This window comes from Thunnus albacares, chromosome 13 (genome assembly GCF_914725855.1).
Source record: "Thunnus albacares chromosome 13, fThuAlb1.1, whole genome shotgun sequence".
Classification (NCBI taxonomy): Eukaryota; Metazoa; Chordata; class Actinopteri; order Scombriformes; family Scombridae; genus Thunnus; species Thunnus albacares.
This window is the reverse complement of record NC_058118.1, coordinates 23,342,079-23,364,963: the sequence shown is the minus strand read 5'-3', so window position 1 is coordinate 23,364,963 and position 22,885 is coordinate 23,342,079. Positions and strand designations below refer to the sequence as shown.

Below are 22,885 nucleotides of genomic sequence, written 5' to 3'. Positions count from 1 at the left end.
AATTTGCCAAATCTTCTCTGATTTGGGAAATAAACAGGCTTCCCAAAAGTATAAGATTTATTGCCAAGAACCATTGTTACAACAAAGAAATAATCTACCAAACACATATTTCCTTAGTTTTTGTGCTATGTTTAGATATCTTTCAACATTACAGTCTTTTTAGTGCCAAAGTCCCTCTTTTTGTTACTATGATTCCACCACAGCTCAACAGGGAAACACAAAGAGGGAATTTGATGCTAAAAAGACTGTAAATGTGTCAGATATCCACTTGACATGACTAACTCAGACTGCTGAAGCCTCATATAAGCTTCACATCTACTTTTAAATGACTGTGTGGACACACTGTGGATTTTATCCTCCATCACTTACATTGAAAGCACATTTGAAGGATCTTTTAATATCCAGTATGAACAGGAGGAATGATTACAGCGAGGAAAACCTCTTTCACTGTTCATACCGACACCTGACTGCTGGTTTAAGACAGAGCTGAAATATTATGAACCCGTCATGTAAGGTCAAGACTAGTCTGGATTTGTACAAGGACGGAAATCTTCACATAATCTTAGACGGCTTTCAGACATCTGGAGGGTTAAAGGTGACACTAGTAGTAGCAGTAAAGTGTATTGCCACAATAATTGTCAAAAGTTCCTGAAATACTAATATTAGTGCTAAAATACACACTAAAAATCACTGGGTTCATATTTTACCCAGTTTGGATCAATACAGCACCAATGTGTTAACGTTAGCAATCTGTTATTTTGACTCAGTGTTACACACGCAACAAGGTTTAGCTGAAAACTGTCACAAATGTGTTGTTTCTTGTACAAAACGATGTGCAGATGACGTTTAAAAGACACACAAGTTATTCACAATCAATAACAAACTGTGACATTGTAAGTTTAAACAGAGTAGATTACAACAAACTTTAGTTTAGATAAATAACCCAACAGTAAAATAAAAAAAAACTGAGTCAAAACAACCTCTTGAGTGGCTTTCTGGGTAACATTAATCCAATATTATGTTGGTTCTGTTTGGACCCAAACTGGGTACAATTGTAACCCAGTGATTTTTAGTGTGTACAGTTAAATTACTTCACACCATGATCACCTTGGATTTAATCAAATTGAACAAACTGAACAGTGAAATGTTATAAAATCATCCTGCAAATGAACTAACATTAAAAAAAACACTAAAAACACCACAAACAAAAGTTTGCTTGTTTAAAGTTTTGAACAGTTTTGAGGTTTTTGTGAAAGAACCAAAACATCAAACATATCATTGATCCCCATCAGGTAAAATGAAATGAATTTTAGTGTGTAGAATATTTTTGTTCTTTCATAGTCGGACGTCTGTGAGGCTTTATTTGGTTTATGAATTATTAACTGGAGGAGGAGAGTTGATAAAAACAGGTATCACTCCTAAATTATTATATCTCATTAAACATCCCTGCTAGTGTTTTCAAATATATTGATAGAGATTAGAGAATTTATCTTGTCTGGAAAAAGACCCCAGTCCCAGGATTTTAATCAGTTCTTTGTGTTTAAAATGATAAAAGACACAACATTTCATTTAGCTAAACATCTTTTTTAAAAATCAATATTTTCCACTCACCCCTCTCCTGTGAATGGCTTCTTTCAGTAGCTTCACCACGTCTTGTCCCTCCACTCCGGAGCAGTTGAAGCCTTTGGTCCAGCGGATCAGGATGCTCTGTGAAAAGAGAGAGAACATTTAATATAAAAGACATAAACGTTTTTTTCTATAAATGACCGTTGTTTTGGTTGTTTGTGTGTGTGTGAGACCTTGTCGATTTCTTTCTGTTCGCAGGGGAAGGAGAAGGTGAAGCCGAGAGGAAGAGTTTGTTCCTTCAGGTTCTGAGAGTCGAGGAATTCGCTGAGACAAGCAGCGATGTGGTCGAACAGCTGGACAGACAGAAACACAGATGATCAACTGTGACATGTTGAACACCTCAAAGATACAGAGATGTATACACAGACGCAGATGTGTATAAAGATGACAGTTACAGTAAAAGTCTAGGATTATTTTTGCTGTTGCATCTTTTTGTATTTCACTGTTCAAACATATATATTTAAAAAAGTGATTAATTAAATTCAGATTTAAGTTGTGCATTTAATAAAACAGTGAAGATGATGCAGCTTCATTTAGTAGTTAACGATTCCAGTTTAATATTCTGTCAGTAGACGATGGAAAATTATTTCAAGATTATTTTTTTGATGAACTGATTAGTCGTGTTGTCTGTAAAATGTAACAGAATTTCCATTAAAATCGCTGTGATGTCATCAAATGTCATCAAGAAATTCAGTTTATTATCATTTCTGACACAGAAAAGCTTAAAATGTTCAAATTTAAGAAGCTGAATGCAGCAAATATTTGGTATTCTTGATTAAAAAATGATTAAAACATTTATTCAATCATCAAAATAGTTGCAGATTAATTCTCTGTCGACCGACTGATCAATTAATCACCTGATTGTTGCAGCTCTACTGAACTGTTTCTTCTGTTTGCACTTAATATTTCTGTATTTTACCTGATCTCCGGATCCCAGCATGATTTCCTGCGGGATGGCACAGATCTGACTGTCCATCTTCAGCACTCTCTGCTCCTCTTCCATCACTCGGACATGAAGCACCCGGAAGTTTGTTCCTCCAAGATCCAACGCCAGGAAGTCGCCTTTCTCTGCAGGCAGGAATGACGGATTATTATCCTCAATCTGTCATCTATCCATACATATCTATCACTTTATATTTATATTTCATTTATATTATTTATATTTTCTGATGGTTTTATTTTTGTTGTTTGAAGTTACCTTTTGAGATCAAACATAACGTGTGTTAAAGTTGGTTTGTTGTGTGTTTTGAGCTGCTCTATTTAAGCATCTGTCTCTTTTCTCGTGTGTTTATGTACATATAAAAAATAAATTTGTATATGCAGACCAGGAAATAAATTCTAATTGTAATTCTAAAAAGAAAAATAATAATAATCCTTCAGACTTGTATGTATATGTGCAGATTAGGGGTGCAACACAAAATTATCTGTATTTGGATTTATATCAGAAGTAGCCATTATATCCTAATGATGCAGGATTATTGAGGCCAATACTGATATTGATAATTGATAGTTTTTAATAATCCCTGATATTGTCTTAAACACAATCCATAACATAAATAAACATTTTTGATAAGCTTCCCTTAGAGTTGTGTTTTTTAAAAACTGCAACCAAGAAATGTGTTTTACAGTGTAAAATAAATTAAATGTGACACTGTTTCAAAACATATATGTAGCATTTCTGTACTTCAATTTAATTTAAATTAAATTTAAATAATAATAATAAATAGTAAAATTTAAATAATAATAATAATAATAATAATAATAATAATAATAATAATAATAATAATAATAAGTAACTGAAAACACACCTTTTTTGTAATCCATTTGAGTAATCCTGTAAGAAATTGACATTTTATATTTCCATGTTTTATTGTGTATTTTTCTGCTCACTTTTTCTATGTTTTTTACTTTTATTACAGATTGTGTATTTCTCTGTATTTCTTCATGGCGTCATGCTCATGTAAATCACTTTGTGATGACTATCTGTTAAAAGCACTATATAAATTTTACTTACTTTAATAATAATAATAATAATAATAATCATAATAATAATGCACTTTATTTATACAGAACAAAACAGCATTACAAAGTGCTTTACAAAGGAAAAAACAAAAGTTAAATCCAGCAAGAGAATTAAATCGAATAAAATACCAAAAAAATATAATAAAACAAGATAAAAACAGTGAAAATAAACACATAAAACATTGTTGAACTGGAAACATAAAACTTGGAGCTCAGATTAATACAAGGGTAAGTTTTAAGAAGTGATTTAAAAGAAGTCATTAATTCCGTAAGACAAACTGATACCAATATATCTGATACCAATATATCTGATACCAATATGTCTGATACCAATATATCTGATACCAATATATCTGATACCAATATATCTGATACCAATATATCTGATACCAGTATATCTGATACCAATATGTCTGATACCAATATGTCTGATACCAGTATGTCTGATACCAGTATATCTGATACCAGTATATCTGATACCAGTATATCTGCAATGAGCTGATATGGGCTGATACATATCGGTCGGGTTCTAGTTGGTGTTGCTTATACAGGAAGTTCTTAGAAATTGTCTAGTTTGCTTTAGTTTGTATTTATACTCCTCATACACATTTGTGTAAGTTCTAAATATCCTATTTTAAACATGTACTTGAATTAACTGAATAACAACAACATATGTGCCATCATTTCCCATCATCCACAGTGGAAACTGGCTGTAAGTCGTTTGTTTATTCTTTATTTTTTTATTCGGATCCCCATCAGCTACCACAGAGCGGTCGCTAGGGGGTCCAAACAAAAATCAAGTAACTACTAACAACTCCTTTGATATTAAAACATTGTGAACGTCCTTACCCGTCCCATCCGGTGTGGCCCTGACGAAGGTGGGCAGCATCTTAACGGGCGCCCTGTGATGACTGTGTTTCCCCAAACCTCGGTTCAGATCCCTCTTCAGCCGAGCAGAAACCTCCATCAGCTTCTCCGGAGTCAAAATGAAACCCTCGAGATACTTCTGCACCTGCAGAGAGAGAGAGAGAGAGAGAGAGAGAGAGAGAGAGAGAGAGAGAGAGAGAGAGAGAGAGAGAGAGAGAGAGAGAGAGAGAAAAGTACGAGAACCATTAAGCTCAGCTCTAAAATTACTGGCAAAACACAGAGATCCCTTCAATAACTTATGACTGAAGTCCTCAAAAAGGCAAATAAGGTTATAATTACGTGTCCTATATGACATCAGGAATGTATTTTAGATCAAATTAGAGGTTAAAAGAGAACCCTTAACCCTTTTAATTCTTTTATTACATTGTTGTATTTGTATTTTAGAGTGTTTTATGTGTGTGAATGACTTTTACCTTCATACACACAGTTCATGCTCCGTGCTGATGGATCATATTATATGCCAAACACTAACTAGAATATACATGATATGATTAGGTTAAAGACACTTAAATGATTGTCATTGGGGAGCTTTACCAGACCATTTACTTTTACTACAGCCACTCCACAACAGTTTTTTTTCCAGTTGTCTCTCACTTTCTAGTCCTTCTCATTATCTCGACACAGGAAATTCTCCAGTGGAAAAGTCTCCTTGATGGCAGAAGCTGCTCTCTTGTACTCATCTCTGTCTATTGATAATTAATTGTTGTCTCCGTGAACATCTGCTCTCTGGTCATCTGTGTCTCAAAGTTCCAGAAATTCATTTACAGTCCGCACGGTTGATGTGAAAATAATGTCAAACGTGTGTGTTTGAAACTCTGTCTGTTCATGTTTATTCTTGTACATAGATCTCTCCCAATGAGACAACCTGTTTGAATAAAGTATTAAATAAAGACATAAGTATAGTATCTATAAAGCTGATATACATAAAGTTGACATATAAACATTAATACCATCATACTTTTGTTGCAGACTGTAAACATTGATTTGATCCTCAAGAGAAAACCAAACATTGATGGATCAGAACAGATTTAATATTATTTACTCACAAGATGGCAGCATTTCCTCAAAATCTTCAACGTCAAACCACAGATAGTTTCTGCTGCATTGACCCAATTTCTCCTTCAAATAGTTTTAACTCACATGTCTACGGTAGTTTTACCAGATTTTAATATTCTGCTTCATGCAGGCCGCACCTGTACAAAAGTGAGTACCAGTAAACCTGAATGAACTGGAAAGATGTTGAAGATGTTCCAGTAATAATACAAGTGTACATGGTATTTCTAGGAATCTGTGGCCACGTAGATAACAATCTGATCAGGTGTGTCACATCTCTGTCTTTAACCAACCTGCCAACCAGTTTCATTCACTTTCCCACTGTGCCGTTTAGAAATACTGTATCTATATTTATGTATCTGTGGTCACTCAGTTGAAAGTTACTAAAAAGACAGGATTATGTGATTCATTTCCTTCTTTTTACATGTAAAAACACTAAGCAGAGTTGTGCAAGAAGAAGCCTGGAGGATTTTTTTCCAAATTATTTTTGGTCATTTTTCTGTATTTTTTGTACATTTAACTGAAAGAAAAGAAGAAAGAGGGATTTGATGAGATGCAGTCTCAGGGATCCACATCTGATAAATATTTATTTGTTCCATAACTGTCTATAGTGTAGATGGTCAGATTAACAGTGAAGAGCGTGAAACCTATTAACAGAATAATCATTTTTATACTTTCTCTCATTGGGCTAATTTCTAGTCAATGAAATAATAGTAAAATTAAAATATTCCCTATTTTTCTGGGGACCCCCTGGAACCCCATCAAGGACCCCTGTAGGTCCCCAGACCCCAGATTGAGAACCGCTGCTTTACAGCTTGTACACAAACCCTCAAACCCCCAAGTTATGTTTCCCTCGTTTTATGTTTTGATATGTTGATGGTCTCTGACTTTCTATGTACTCATTTTTGTCTTTGTTTAGTTTGTTTGTAAGGTTGTAGAAATATTGTTTTACTACTCATACACAAGCAGAAAAATGTAAGAAAAGAAACTACAGTACAGTCTGTTTACATGTTAATTTACATCACTAAAAATATATTTGTGTCAGCAGACATAAATGACTGAATGAAAGTTGTGTGAAAGTTCAAAATCTGCCCTTTACACTGGTTTTCTCAGCTTGTCTCTACATGGTATATAAATAAAGTTATGTTATTTATTTATATTTCATTATTTATTTATAATTTCAATAAGGAAAAAATGCATACGTGTGAACGCAGGTACTGAGTCCCACATATGTAACCTTACAGTCATACACATTTAAATATATAAAAGCATTGTACACACATATCTGGATGTAAACAATAATATAATTAAATGTGTGTTATTATGAATAAAACATGCTCAGTGTGGTGCCAACCAGTTTGTAACATGTATGACCTAATGTTACATTTTGTCACTGCTCTGTATGACTTATATGTGTCTTAAAGCTTTAATGTTTATGCTCCTGTTTCTGTAAAATGAAATGTTTCAGAGGGGTATTCTGCAGGAAGAGGCCTGGCTTGTACAACATATAATGATCCTCTGGAGATGGCAGCAACAATTCACATTTCTCTTCCTGTTTCCGTTTCCTTTGAAGCTGGAAAAACACTGCCTTGTTTTTTAAAAGCAGCACTGATGCAGCTGTAACATACCATTAACATGAACAGGTAAAGTACAGTACAGTGTGGTGTAGAGGTGTGATCACACCTATTGTGCAGAGCACTTTCTTTGGTCCAAATCGTTGTGGAATTATTTTTACATTTCTGTACACATTTATGTTTATTACTTTTGGTTTAATCTTAAATGGGACATATTCTGCACATTTCCCGCTCTATTTTTACATTATGGGGCTCTACTGGAATATCTTTGCATACTTTACAGTTAAAAACTCCTTATTTATCTTCTACTGGTCCTTTATGCAGCCCCTCAGTTCAGCCTCTGTCTCAAACAGGCCGTTTTAGCTCCTGTCTCTTTAAGGCCCCGCCTCCCAATGAGCCCACTCTGTTCTGATTGGTCAGCTCCCTGTAGCGTAAACATAAACAAACTATAGTAGTAGGATTTCTCTACTTTTTCTCCTTCTTTACTTGAAATGTCAACTTCTTAAATCCATCCATACACGTTGAAGCCAAAATCTGATCCGAAATATGAGAGTTCACAACACATGGAAGAATCTTAGCAACAACCTTAGCAACCAAGGCTACGAAACAGACGGCCGTTCACGGGCATGTGCGACAAGCCGACGTCAGCTTGTCAGCAAGATAGAAAAAATCGTTGCAAACGAAGCGTTCAAAGCAGGTTGAAGCCCTGACTTTTGACTTGCAGGGAACATTTCTACATACGTTCACCTCAAGTTTTGGCACTTTGACCATGTTTTGCATCCGACATCATAACAGGATATAATTAACACAAAGCCAGAAAAAGCATAATATGGCCCCTGAAATCAAGATAATGTGGAGTTAGACAGGTGATTTAAAAAAGTTGCTGGGTTACTATAATGTTGCTACTTCAGCCTAAAAACCAACATGAACACATGAAGCTGAAGGCAGACACTCCATCATCCGTCTTATCTGAGTCTCACCCAAAATGTGTTTTTAAAATATAATTTCTCAGAATATATTTCACACATTTGCATGATTCAGCTCATCACGTTGACTGAAGGCGTGAAACATCTTTAAAAATGTCCCGACATCACAGCTGACTAAAATCTTGAGCAGGCCTTCTGGGAATAAAGAGGCGTGTTGGGTGTGGTCATGTGAGTCTCAAGGCCAAAGTTGGACTTCACACAGTTTGGATTTTGTTCTCTGTTTGTCACTTTGTTGTTCACTTTAGTTTTGCGTCCTCACAGATCCAAACTAAACCCTCCTTAATCCAAATACCAAAGCTTTGTAGGTGAGTTTGTAAGATGTAGGGTGTGTGTCTTTGTGTGTGTGTTTCTGTTAAGTGTTTGGAGTGTTAAATTTTCTGTACATCCAGATTTCCACATCTATCGGTTCAGACTGGATCACAGGACCAGTTTCATCAGAGCCTGTCAGTGTTGGTGAATATTTTCCTTGGCAGCATGGTCGGTTTTTTTTTTCTCACACACATCCTTTACCGTAAGAGTCTGAAATACTTCTGACAAGTTTCAACAGTCCTGCTGTTGCTGCTACAATCCCCGAAAAATACGACTCCCTGGCAGAGCGGGTCATATCAGGATGATATCAGGGTGGAACTGCATGAAATTAACGCTAACAGTTATCATTTCATCTTGTCCTGTCACATGGCTGAATGAATGCATCAGACAAAGCAAACCTGATTAGCATCAAGCTTTCCATTTGAGCACAATTTATAATGGTAAGAATGGCAGATTTACCATGAAATTTGTAGTAATTTTTAAAACAATATGTTGATTTAACACAGAGGTAGCATTTCTAGCACCGGCAGATTTCATTAGCTGTAGCTAACTAACTAGCTAGTTAACACTAACTCTGTGAGTAGGTTGAAAACCTTCCTGAGCTGACTTTTTAATGTTTCCAGATTATTAATTTTAAATGAGAACCTTGAAGTAGAAGTAAGTGAGACATAAAAGTGTCTACATACATGTGCTAAAAGATTGAGGCTAAAGCTAACAGGTCCCTGACAAGTATTTAGTAGTTAGTATTCTCACCTGTTGATGATCCATGTAGAATAAATAAAGGTTTTCTAATAGTTTTTTACATTTATTTGTCAGGAACTGTGTACAAAAGAATCTCATACAAAGATAAGAGATAATCACATAGAAGGAAAAACAAACTTTAGGCACTCGTGTGGAGTCCTGCTCTTCAAGAGCACCTGCGTTTTTCATGAGTTTTATATGATCAAGACAGTCCTCGAGCACCCCACTACCTTTTTTCACAAGTAAAGATAAGAGTACCAGATTTAGCTACAAGCTAATTTCCATCTGGAGTCAACAAACACTAAAACAAGGACATTAAAAGGAGCTGTTTTTGTATTTCACAGTAGGTCTAGGTGTCCCATGTATTATAGTACAATATTATAAATAAAAATGTGCTTAAAATGTTATTTTGCTCTAACATAACCCTATTAGGATGCTGAAATATACTTGAACAATCAACACAGAGTTTTGCGTTATTGTTTGTATTTTCGGACAGTATGTTTCACTTCTACAAGAGAAAAGGCACTGAGGGTGAGAAATAACTGATCTGTTTAGCTAATGTAACATTATCTCAGGTAACGAGTTAACTGTAAACTTCCCCAAATCCAATAAACAACTGACAGAATGGCTAACGTTAGCACAAACTTTGATATGTCCCATGTCCCATTTCTGAAGTTATTTTTCTAATGTAAACTGTATTTACAGAAAATGTTGTTAGCTAATGATGTGCTCCTTGGTCTTCCTGCTAAAGCTAATAATAAGCTAGTTAACGATAGCAGACAAACACTCTGTTTAATGCATTCCTTACACTTTTGCTCTTTTATTTTTGGTTTTGGAAAAGCTAAAACTCTTTATATATGGATCATCTTTCTTACTACACCCTCATGTACATCACTTTAACATGCGGAGACGTCCACAGACGTGCCGTGACTTGTTACGGTTGCTAAACTATGATGGAAGATCATTCGGGTCGAGGAGGGTTTTACGATGGCACATTTTTACAAGTGACGTCATCAAACTATACCATAAATACTAATTTTGTGACATGTATTTTACAAATAACAAGAGATAAATGAACAATTAACAAAGGGACACAGGATTAAAACTGTGAATTTCTTCTGCTTTTGCAAAGGTGATTCTATATATTTGAATAAAACTTGTACTCTTTGATCCATCATCCATTAATTTAGCTCCAACATTATTTTCTTGAAGTTTTCTTACTTATCTTTTAAAATATCTCTGATCTGATAATGTTTTTCTGCTTTTTTTTTAGTTTTTTTCCTTTTTGCATGTCTTTTTCTGTGCATTTTTAACCGGCCATGAAACCACGTAGCATCTTTTAATATGAAATGTAATGTATAAATACAATTATTATTATTATTATTATTATTATTATTATTATTATTATTATTATTATTATTATTATTATTATTATTATTAATTGTAGCAGTACTATTTTTTATTATTGAACCTGGTTCCAGCACCAGGACGAGGATAAGGATCAGGATCTGGTTCCTGAATGTTTGCAGATGTTTAAGGTTAAGTGTGGATACAAACATACGCCACTCCTCTCTTTGTGTCTCTCTTCTTCTTCTTCTTCTCTTTCATGAATTGCAGTACTTTTCCAGAGGCATGTCTGCTCAGGCCTCGTCTCACTTTTTCTCTCTGTAGCGTTAAACTCTTCCAGCCCTTCCCTCCCAGCCTTGTATAATTCCCTCCTCCTTCTCTTGTTCCTACATGCTCGTTCCTGCTTTTCATCAGCGGAGCGCTGGCTCACTTCATTCCACCATCATGACTGCGATGGTTGGGACTATTAAAAGGCATACTTTATATTGGCTTGGCCCAGCCCGCACTGCAGCGCATAACTCTGCAAACATGCAGAGCAAAAATAAACAGTCTGCTATGAATCTCCAACACGCCATGTCACTCATTCTGTAATTGGTTTAAATATGACAGACGATCTTCATACGTATCAGGCTACAACAGCATTTGATCTAACTCATCTTTATTTTTATTATTTGGAATCTCTGATGGGACAAACCTGCTAATTGCAACCTCCGCTCTCCGTTTTTATTCGCATTTTCAATTTGCCCATTAAAAAATGAATTGGAAATGTCACAAATTTTTATAAAAATATCACAAAACGCTTGGCTGAGGCTGCATTTTCTTTTTATCCATACACCAACTTTTACACCTCAGACAACAGGAACACTTTTTGTGATATTTCCACTATTTCTGTTGTTTCCACTGCAACATTATTATTAATTATCAATGTTTCCACTCAGGTTTTTTATATGCAGACTTCCGTCAAATTTGCATAAAAAAAGGTGGATGGAAACCCACTTACAGTAACTATCGGGAATATAATTAAAGCACAATATAGCCTGATCATGGATACACCCCTTTAGTGTTGCCGTGGGGATATCAACAGGTGAAATCCGGGGCTACAGCAGGACTCCCATTAACTGGTTGGGTGAAGCACAAATGCAGCTATAGACTGATGATAAGTTAAACCAAGTCTGACAGTGTAGAGCTGAGCCACCATACAGAGAATAAACACTTGTGATTTAAATAACAACACGGCCTCTTTATTGTATGTTAGAATAGTGATGTTTCCTCTACATTTTCCATCAATTCAACATTCTTTGTTTTCTGGTTTGTAGTGAGTACTGCAGAGTCACTTTGTTAGCAGGCTGTGAACTTTTACTCGTCTTCGAATGACCCGTCATTCGAGGGGACATATTCTGCACATTTCCAGGTCTATTTTTATATTCTAGGACTCTACTGGAATATCTTTGGATGATTTACAGTGATAAATTCCTCTCCTTCTTTTCTTGAAATGTCAACTTCTCAAATCCATCCATACACGCTGGAGCCGAAATCTGATACGAAATTTCAGAATTGACAACGCATGGAAAAACCTTAGCAACAACCTTAGCAACCAAGGCTACAGAACGGACTGCCATTTACGGACATGATGTCAGCTTGTTGGCGAGGTAGAAAAAAATATCGCAAACGAAGCTTTTAGAGCAGGTCATATCTGAGCCTCACCCAAAATCTGTTTTTAAAAGACAATTTCTCGGAATATATTTCACACATTTAAATGATTCAGCTCATCACATTGACTGAAGGCGTGAAACATCTTTCAAAAATGTCCAGACATCACAGCTGACTAAGAAAAATCTTGAGCAGGTCTTCTGGGAATAAAGAGGCGTATTGGGTGTGATCATGAGGCTATGTGTCTCCTCTGATTCAAACTGTTGTAAAAATCTCAGAAAATGGGAACTCCTCTGTTGTAAAAAATTAATGGAATAGTCATGATTCAAGTTTTTACTATTCCTGTATCCCTGAATGGCCCTGTGACTCACACTATAAACTCTGTGTGTGATTTCCTAATCTGAGACTCCTCCTCCAGCAGCACTGACTCCCTGAGCCAGTTTCTTACCGCAGTTTGCAACAAGACATAGTTCACAGAAACGGAAAGTTATGAATGTCGCCAAGATTAAGGTTTTACACAATCACACTTATGTAATCACTTTGCTATCTCTGTGAACTCTGCAGTTAGTCCTTTGTTAGAAAGTTTCTCATAGTTGCTAAGGTGAAAGCTGTTGTATTCTACATTTTTGTGTTTATTTACACTCGGTTTTCTTGGAATTAAGTGATTACATGTTATGTCTTTACAGGCTGCAAAATAAAACATAGTTGTGGATAAAAGTTGTCTGCCAGCAGCTGTATTGTCTGTATTTTAATGCAACTTTTTGTTTGTAACCTTTGGCTTTAACATAACTTTCAGTTCATTTATAAGTTTATATAACTTTTTAAATATAATGCTTAAATGTAGTAATTGTTTATGTTGTTTATTGTTACTTTGTGTCTTTGTAGTTGGCTGATTTCCAGACATCTTGCTTCAAATTGCTGTTCAATCATTGTAACAGAATTTGTGATTTTGATTGACTTTCCTCCGTGTTGACATTGCTGCAGTGACGACCTTCAATGTTCAGCATTTTTGGATAAAATCTGACCTCTTGCCATTCGTTTTTTATGCGCAAATTGAAAATGCGCTTAAAAACAGGTAATTGGAAATGCTGAAAATTTGAAAGAATCTTGAAATATTGCCAGAAAGCTTTTAAAAGTTGGTGCATCAATAAAAGCAACATGAGATGTAAACCGACTTGGTGAATAAATGATGTCGTACATGAAGCATGTGACTTAAACGTCACCCAAACTTCCACTGAAGAGACGAAAACATCAGATCTGTGTCGAGTGATGTTTTAACGTTCCTCAAATTAATACATGAAACAAACAGAAATATCATATTTCCATCATGTTTTCCACATATAGTGACGCTGTGGTGTCTCATCTAACAATGACTGTGACTCATCTACAACAACAATAAAACATATTTTGTTCTCAGGTGACACATACCTTACTAAGTGTGTCTGGAGGAATGCCGTCCAGGTACTGGGTCGAGGTGTCTCCACTCATTTTGGCCTTTTTAGAAATCTGTGTGCTGCTCTCGCCGTTTGCCTTTGGGCTGCTCATCTGTACAGAGGAGGTTAAGAGGGTCAATTCAAGGCAAGGCAAGTTTATTTGTATAGCACATTTCAACAAGGCAATTCAAAGTGCTTTACATAAAACATAAAAGACATCAAGACACAATGTAAAAACAACATAAGGCAATATAACAAGACTTGGTCAAAACCTCATATATGGCTGGACTGTGTATGAAATGCTAGAGGGCTTTTAGTTTAAACTCAGACCACTGTGCACCTACACTGACAGTATGGAGACTTTTCAGACTAATTTGACCCGTTTAAAAAGAGTTTAAAAGAACATTTCAACTTTCTGAGCTGACAGTCGCACAGGATGTCAGAGGTAGTTGTCAGGTTTGGGCGCGGCGACACGTACAGAAGCAAACGGACAGTTAAACCAACAGCGTGAAACAAACAGGAAATGAGACCACTCGGACACAGTGGTCATGATGGAGTTCTTAGAGGAAACATGAATGGTTTAGAGCCGGTTTAGTTCGCAGAAGCAGGTGAATGTCTGCGCGTAAAAGACACGTACGGAGCGTTTCTGTCCTGGATCAGTTCACCCACATTGTTGTCCCCTTAAAGGACCATTTTTCAAGCATGTCTTAAAACAGCAGTCAGGTGTCCATATGAACAGTGAAAGAGGTTTTCCTCGCTGTAATTATTCCTCCTGTTCATACTGGATATTAAAAGATCCTACAAATGTGCTTTCAGTGTAAGTGATGGAGGCCAAAAAAATGCCAAAAAAATTGACGCATGATATTGGGGTTTTCTGTTTATGTTCTAAAATAAACTAGTATCCACTTCTGTACTTAACTGCTGGCAAAAGTTGGCAAGTTAGCATTGTAACAAATATATTTAGCTAGCATTCATCTGTTAGCCTTTGGTCTTAGGCATAGACATGCTATCGAAACCTCATAACGTGTAACTTAGCTGCCAACTGACAAACTCGAGACAGAAAAGGAACTGGGCTCACATAAAAGAAATAGCTACAAGCTAATTAATTCAAGATTGTGGATTTCAGTTGGTAAACAAGTTGCTAACTAGCTTAGATAGCTGTAAGCTAGTATGTCAAATTTGAACTGTGAAGATCTGCTAGGCTGAATAGCTAATCTTTATAACTTTTTAGACATAAACATTTTTAGTTAGAGACATGAGAAAACCAAAACAGAGAATAAAGTTTCTCTAGCGGTAGTAATATCTGTCTTCTGCTGAGGTTAAGCTTAGTATGATGTATTTTGGCTGCTAAAATATTCCACAGACCTCGATGTGAACATTTCTGTCTTCAGTGTTGGTGAAGGGGTTGCTAAATTTTTGTTGCCCTAACAGCAAACTCTGGAGCCTCTAAAGTCCCGAAAGATTTTATTTTCTATCTTGTGGACACTAGAGCTGCAACGATTAGTCGATTAATCGATTAGTTGCTGACTATTAAATTAATTGCCAACTATTTTGATAATTCATTAATTGTTTTGAGTCTTTTTTTAGAGAAAAAAGTCAAAATTTTCTGATTCCATCTTCTTCAATGTGGATGTTTTCTGGTTCTTTAGTCCTCTATGACAGTAAACTGAATATTTTTGGGTTGTGGACTTAACAATTCATTTGAGGACGTCATCTTGGGCTTTGGGAAACAGTGATTGACATTCTACACAATTTTCTGACATTTTACAGATCAAACGACTAATCTATTAATCAAGAAAATAATCAACAGATTAATCAATAAGAAAATAATCATTAGTTGCTGCTCTAGTGGACACAAGATTAAAGATATCATCTTTCAGGAATTGACCCAACAAATTAAAGAAACAACCATCAGAAAAAGCGGAATAAATTAAAATAAGACATGACTGAATCTGCCTTCTCCCACTCATCTACATCCCATTTTTATCATCAAGTGAAAAATAATCTTTAAAAGAACCAATGAATTAACACATTAAAAACAAAAAACACTATATTACCACTTGCTCCATTTAAGAAGGCTAACATTTCTTGTGTTTGATCAACTTACCAGACACACTGACTGTCCTTAAAATGACCTTCTGGCAATCCAACACACACTACAAGTAACACTTCTTTCAGTAAACCTATAAAACAATATGACGTGGTGTTCACAGTAACCTCAAGAGCTCAACTTCCTCTTCTTATAGATGCACGCTAATTGTGGTTTATATATTATATTATATAATATTTGCTAATGCTTCACCAGCTGTATGGATTTCTTTCGTTTTCTGAGTGTTGAAAATGAGGCCTGAACCTGCAGAACAACACTTTATTCTACTTCACTGTCCTTTAGCAAACTAAGAAGTTTGTTGGTCTTTAGGTCAGTCTGTCCACCACTTTGGTTCAGATTAACATATCTCTACAAATATTGGATGGATTGGGATGAAATTTGGTACAGATGTTTATGTTCCAAAGAGGATGAATCCTACTGACTTTGGTGAGCCTTCAACTTTTCCTCTAGCGCCACCAGCAGGTTGAAATATCTCAACAATTACTAGATGGATCGCTACGAAATGTGGCACAAAAATTCATGGTCCAACAGTATAAATTACAATATCTTTGGTGATCTCTAAGTTTTCATCTAGTGCCATCATCAGGTATTTTAATTTGTCCAATACTTTGGACAAACACCTGCACAGCTATTGAAATTCCCATCAGCTGTTGCCTACTTCGTATGGTGCTAATTAGCAGTCATAGTGGGACTAACTAACTGTCCAGGGACCTGAAGAAGCCTGGAATTAAAATTTAGTTTTTATAAAAGCATACAATATTTATTTTATTGAATATGGACTGCAAGAACCCAAGGCAATGATGAATGGGAATCCCACTAAATGATAAAGAATAATCCAGTGTGGAGGCTATGTTGGGGTTTTTTTTCCTCATCTTTTGTAGGCGCACAATAAAGACCTACAACCATGAACTAAACTAATTATTACTCCAAGCAAACTTCATAGTATTGTACAGTAATTGTACAGTTTGTAGTTAAATGAGTATTACAGACTTTTTTTGAGTAATATATGCTTAAAATGTGGTATAAACAATAAAAGATTTAAACACAGAGACATTCACATATATACAAACATCCTTTTACCTACACGTACTCAGCTATACATGAATTTCAAGGAAACAAACACTTATATATAACAAATAAATATATAATAATAATAAATAAATCAATATACAAAGACCTCTCCTAAAAGTTCAAAACAAGATAAACAGGATTACATTGAATAAAAATAACAAGAGATGGGAAGGCGACAACAAAAGGAAATAAAAAACATGAGACAAGAGAAAATATATTAACCGTTGCCCAACAGTCATTGTTTAAGATGTATTTTAACGATACGTTAGCATTTAGCTCGAAGCACCGGTGTGTCTGACTGAAGCCTCACAGAGCCGCTAACACGTCTGTCGACTCTTGTCAATGAAACATCGTTACTGATATATCGCGGGTGTATAAAATATAGATGTTAGAAGAACCAAAACACACTCCTGAGAACATCCAGTATTTGTTAAGCCGTCAGTGGAGAAGCAGCTTGACCTTGTGTGAACTTTTACTGAACATACGAAAAGGAATGCAGCAATAAACTATTTCCCAAAACAACACATTCTTTGTAAATTTAAAGTCCACATGAAGGTGCAGTTTAAAATGTGGATTTTTTGAAAAATTGGCTAAGATGGTGCATTTAACCCTTGATTTGGGCCACACAATTGCCTCATAACAAGAAGGTCCTACATATAAAATTCTTTCTGTGGGGAGTTTGTATGCTCCCTGAATGTTTGTGTGGGTTTCTGCTGGGTGCTCCAGTTTCCTCCCATCATTAAGGCACTGGCAAAAAGAACTGGAGTCGGTCCCCGGACGCTGCAACTTCAACTGCCCACTGCTCCTAGTGAGTGTGTGTTTATAGGATGGGTCAAATGCACAGGATCAATTTCCCCACAGGGATAAATAAAGTACTTCTTCTTCTTCTTCATGGTGACTGGGGAAAAACTTTCCCTATCAGAACTTTATTACTTTTCAACTCTATTACTGTTTGAATCTAACCAACTATCACGGTTCAGATTTCAGAGCTTAAAATACTGCAAATAATTCTCATCTTGAAGGGAAATGATATTAACTGCTGTATATATGAATAAATAACAAAATCACTTAGTAATCCTTTTTATCCATAATGATGTGGCTTTATATTAGTATTAAATGCTGATTTAAAGTCCACATACTGGAAGGTCCAGTAACACAAAGAAGGTGAACAAACCCTTATTTCACATCCACCTTCTGTTCATCATCAGACTGGTTCAAAGACACTGTATTATATCTAACGGGTACAAATATAAATACACAAACCAAAGTAAACACTGCAGATTAGTACATCCTACCATATAAAGTGGCTGAGTGCCAACAAAACACACCTGAGAAAGAGCACGTATAACATTTAAAGGAAGCTGCTATCTCGGGATACTGCTGTGTTAGAAAACATCAAGGGCAGAAAAACGTTCCTGTATAATGAGCTCAGAACTACTGAACTCAACAAGATCAAGATCAGTTCAATGAAGTGTCTGAATTGAGTTATAGGTTTGGGACAATCCCTCTAACAGAGATATTTCACTCAGTGGCACCAGAGGAAAAGTCAGAAGGGTTCATCTTCTTGGAGGACATGAATGTCTGAAGCAGATTTCATGGCGATCCATCAGATAGTCGTTGAGATATTTCAGTTTGGTGGACATCACTATCTATAGAGCCATGCTGCTATCATGGCTACAGAAATAAACGAATGTAGCTACAGTCATTGTTGCCTGAGTGAGTTAACGACAGAGAAAGTGACCTGGAATAGTGACGATTTGGTTTTACAGCTCTGAGTTTAACTGTCATGTGTAAACTGTAAACTACAGCCCAAAATGCCCTGAAGAAACAGAGGTTATGACCTCTGTGACCTGAGGGGTGACTCTAGCTGATGATCTGGTTCTGTTGTGTTTCTGGGTGGAGTGTTTCTTTAAGATCACATTACAGGACAAACTGTGTCTCTTTCACTCCACCTGTTGAAGTTTAACTCCACCGAGAAGATGATTTTTTTTTGTCTCTGAGACTAAAACCGTACACATCACACTCTGCCTGACATTTAAAGAAAAACTCCACCTACAGAGAAAGTTACCCTCTCTGTTAGCATGAATGAAAAAAAAACCTGTAACACTCACTCTTCTTCCACCTGGAGGCAGGTTTTATTTCAGCTACGCCTCTTCACCTGACAGAGGGTGAACAGAAGCAAGAACAGACTGTAAAACAAATCTGTCTTAAGCTCTTTACAGCTGCTGTCTGTTACTTTTTTAAGCAAATTTAACAGAAAGTCTGGTGAGAGTGACATTTTACATCAGTAGCTTTAAAATAACTTGTATTTACAGGATCCAAAATATAATCTGTGTTCCACAGTGCATCTACACGGACAGTATGGAGACTTTTCAGACTAATTTGACCCGTTTAAAAAAAGTTTAAAAGAGCATTTCAACTTTCTTATCTGAGCAGCAGGCGACAGAGAAAACACACTAGACCAGTTCAGTCATGAGCTGACAAAAGAGCTTCAGATGACGAGACACTGACGGGACAACATTACAGCTAAAGGCACTCCTTCATGTAAAACAGCCACACACATGGGACTACAGCTCCAGTTTCAAACGTGAGGTTCAGGGGCCAGTCTGGTGTCCTTTAAAATAGAGGTAGAGGGTCCCAGAGCAAAATGAAGGAGCTGATATTTAAAGCTGCTGTTTCACACTTAAGGATCAACAAGTTTGATTTTAAAAAAAACTTAACTTAAATCTTCTCTGACAGGACAAAACATCATTAAACAGGAATTCTGAGCTTTGGCTTCATTTTTTCATTAAAAACTCACCACCATCACCGTGATCACACATCTGCACTGAAGCGCTTTAAACAGCTCATCTGACATGTAAAAGCCTGTTTTCTGGTGTGAAAACAGCAACAGTGAAGAGACGTAAACTCACCTTTGCGTCCTGCACCGCTCGAACTGAGAGAAGTCAACTTCCTTACTGAGCAAGAAAGAGTCTGAGAGCTCACTTTGGGAGAATGTTTACACCCACTTCATCTGCAGATGGTAATGTTGATGTCGCAACAGCAGGAGACACGCACTCCGTTTCTGAGCTGACAGGATGTCGGAGGCAGTTGTCAGGTTTGCGCGCGGCGGCACGTACCGAAACAGCTTATGATGGAGTTCTTAGAAGAAAAATGAATGGTTTAGAGCCGGTTTAGTTCTCAGAAGCAGATGACTCTCTGCGCGTAAAAGACATGTGCGGAGCGTGTCCAGGATCATTTCACCCCCATTGTTGTCCCCTTAAAGTACCGTTTTTCAAGCATGTCTTAAAACAGCAGTCAGTTGTCCATATGAACAGTGAAAGAGGTTTTCCTCGCTGTAATCATTCCTCCTGTTCATACTGGATATTAAAAGATCCTTCAAATGTGTTTTCAATGGAAGTGATGGAGGCCAAAATCCACATTGTGTCCACACAGTCATTTAAAAGTTGATGTGAAGCTTATATGAGGCTTCAGCAGTCTGAGTTAGTCATATCAAGTGGATATCTGACACATTTACAGTCTTTTTAGCATCAAATTCACTCTGTGTTTCCGTGTTGAGCTGCAGGTGGAAGTATAGTAACAAAAAGAGGAACTTTGGCACTAAAAAGACTAACGTTGAAAGATATCTACTTGATTTGACTTATTTGGACGCTGAAGCTTCATATTAGCTTCAGATAAACTTTTAAATGCATTTTTGCACAGAAGGAGGACTGTGGATTTTGTCCTCCATCACTTCCATTGTAAGTGCATTACGAAGGGATCTTCTAATGGTCAGTATGAACAGGAGGAATGATTACAGCAAGAAAAACATGTTTCACTGTTCATTTGGGCTCCTGACTGTTGTTTTAAGACACACTTGAAAAATTGTGAACCTGTCCTTTAAGTCTTTAAACATATTTTCATGACCTCAGAGATGCATGTCCTCTGACTGGAATGACAAAATGAGACAAGGGGAAACAGTTAGCCTGGCTCTCTGCCCAAATATAACAAAATCTACCTACCAGCACCTCTAAAACTCACTAATTAACCTAATTTAATAATGTTTGTTTCTTCCACACAAAGACCGAGGAGTAACATGTTGCTGTTTATCTGTCGGGGCGCAGTGCCTTTCTCTGCTAAACATGACAACAAAATTTCAGATCAGATTAGAATTGAAGAGGTAAATTTTAATCAGATACTGTGGTGTGAAGCAGCTGAGACAGGAAATAGTGTGGACGGAGTTACAGGTGGGTAAAGGCTTTAGTCACTTTATTATCTTCACCCTCTGACTTCAGTCACACAGCATCACTGCTGTTCAGACGCTGTATATCTTTAAGTTTAATTAGTAACAGTAGTGGAAGAAGTATCTAGATCCTTTACTTAAGTAAAAGTACCCATATTGATCTCTATGATTCTGCAACCTGCAGGAATCAGAGGCGTTGGAGGAGACTTGAAGGTTAAATTTATTAAGATTCAGGTCCAATAGACTTAAACACTCATTTGTCCCTGCTGTCATTGTCTTTTTGAACTGTATTTTGTAAATCTTTTGTGTTTTTTTGTGTAATTTGTTTGAGTGTAGGTTGGTGTGTGTTGTTGATTGTATTTATTTACTGCTGGCTGTGCAACAAATCGCCCCTTATGGATCATAAAGATTACCTTGAGTTTAAGTACAGAGCTCTGGAGAAAACACACATCAGCATCACAAGTGAATACATGAACGGATTTCCGAGCAACAAAGGAATGTACAGAGAATTTTGTAGTATGTCTACACCTCGGTTATCGGTGGATAACATTTCAAATGCTGTCTTTCTTTCCATTATTTGGTCAGTTACATGGTGAACAAAAACCGTGGTGGAACTGACAGACACCAAGGTCACTAAGGGGGGGGGGGGTCATCCAGGCGCTTTGGTATTTCCAGGCTGAAAGCTGCAGCCGCGCCTCCCTCCTACAGGTACGATAAGAAAGGGAGGACAGTACACGACGTGATATCACAAGATTCAGAATGTCTTCTCATTGCAACATTATACTTTTTTTTCCATCAACAAGTAAAAGTCCTGCTTAAGTAAAAGTACATAAGTATTATGAGCTTGATGTAGTTAAAGTATTGCAGTAAAAGTAGTGGTTTATTATTATTATATATGACATCATTAGATTATTAATAGTGGAGCATCAGTGTTAGAGCAGCATGTTACTATTGTAGCTGCTGGAGGTGGAGCTAGTTTACACTACTTTATATACAGTTAGCTAGTTTAGTCCAGTGGTTCCCAACCTAGGGGTCGGGCCCCTCCAAAGGGTCAGCAGATAAATCTGAGGGGTCGTGAGATGATTAATGGGAGAGGAAAGAAGAAGAAACAAAGTTCTGATACACAAATCTGTTTTCAGTTTTTGGACTTTTTCTTTTATTTTTGGTGAAATATTGGATCATTTGAACATTTATTGAAATGAAAGCATGTGAGAAGTTTAGAGGGAAAAATCACTATTTGGTGGAGCTGTTAACAACTCATAGACATGTGAAATGTGACCCCGACTCATAGACTGTAAATATATGGGCGAAGCCATTGTGACGTCACACATTGGTTTCTGAAGAGTGGTTTTGAAGCTCAAAGTGGGCAGCTCTGGCCGTCGCCATCTTGGCAGTGTCTGACTCCCGGCTAATCCAAAATGGGCAAAGAAGTGGAGCTGAGGCGGCACAATGAAGCCTCGTAGCTGAAAGTCAACTTCCTTACTGAGCAAGAAAGAGTCTGAGAGCTCATCTTTGTCCATATGAACAGTGAAAGAGGTTTTCCTCGCTGTAATCATTCCTCCTGTTCACTGGATATATATATATGTACTGGATATTAAAAGATCCTTCAAATGTGCTTTCAATGTAAGTGATGGAGGCTAAAATCCACAGTGTGTCCACACAGTCATTTAAAAGTTGATGTGAAGCTTATATGAGGCTTCAGCAGTCTGAGTTATTCATATCAAGTGGATATCTGACACATTTACAGTCTTTTTAGCATCAAATTCACTCCTTGTGTTTCCCTGTTAAGCTGTGGTGGAAGAATAGTAACAAAA

The 22,885-nt window shown here is 36.6% G+C and overlaps 1 protein-coding gene across 5 annotated transcripts in view; it reads right to left on the bottom strand.

Moving 5' to 3' along the window:
* LOC122995321 (hexokinase-2-like) overlaps positions 1 to 19,951 on the bottom strand; it is a 32,031-nt gene extending 12,080 nt beyond the window's left edge. The window contains exons 1-7 of one of the 5 annotated variants that reach the window (XM_044370469.1): positions 19,762 to 19,951; positions 18,961 to 19,007; positions 13,664 to 13,780; positions 4,498 to 4,660; positions 2,546 to 2,694; positions 1,800 to 1,919; positions 1,612 to 1,707 (exon numbers count right to left, since the gene is read on the bottom strand). In XM_044370469.1, coding sequence (XP_044226404.1) covers positions 1,612 to 1,707; positions 1,800 to 1,919; positions 2,546 to 2,694; positions 4,498 to 4,660; positions 13,664 to 13,780 — 645 coding nt within the window. In that variant the 5' untranslated portion in view covers positions 18,961 to 19,007; positions 19,762 to 19,951. Of the gene's footprint in view, positions 1 to 1,611; positions 1,708 to 1,799; positions 1,920 to 2,545; positions 2,695 to 4,497; positions 4,661 to 9,941; positions 10,086 to 13,663; positions 13,781 to 15,033; positions 15,134 to 18,960; positions 19,008 to 19,649; positions 19,674 to 19,761 lie in introns of those variants that run through there. The other 4 variants (XM_044370467.1, XM_044370466.1, XM_044370468.1 and 1 more) reach the window with 4 other exon arrangements.
* Positions 19,952 to 22,885: the final 2,934 nt, after the last annotated feature.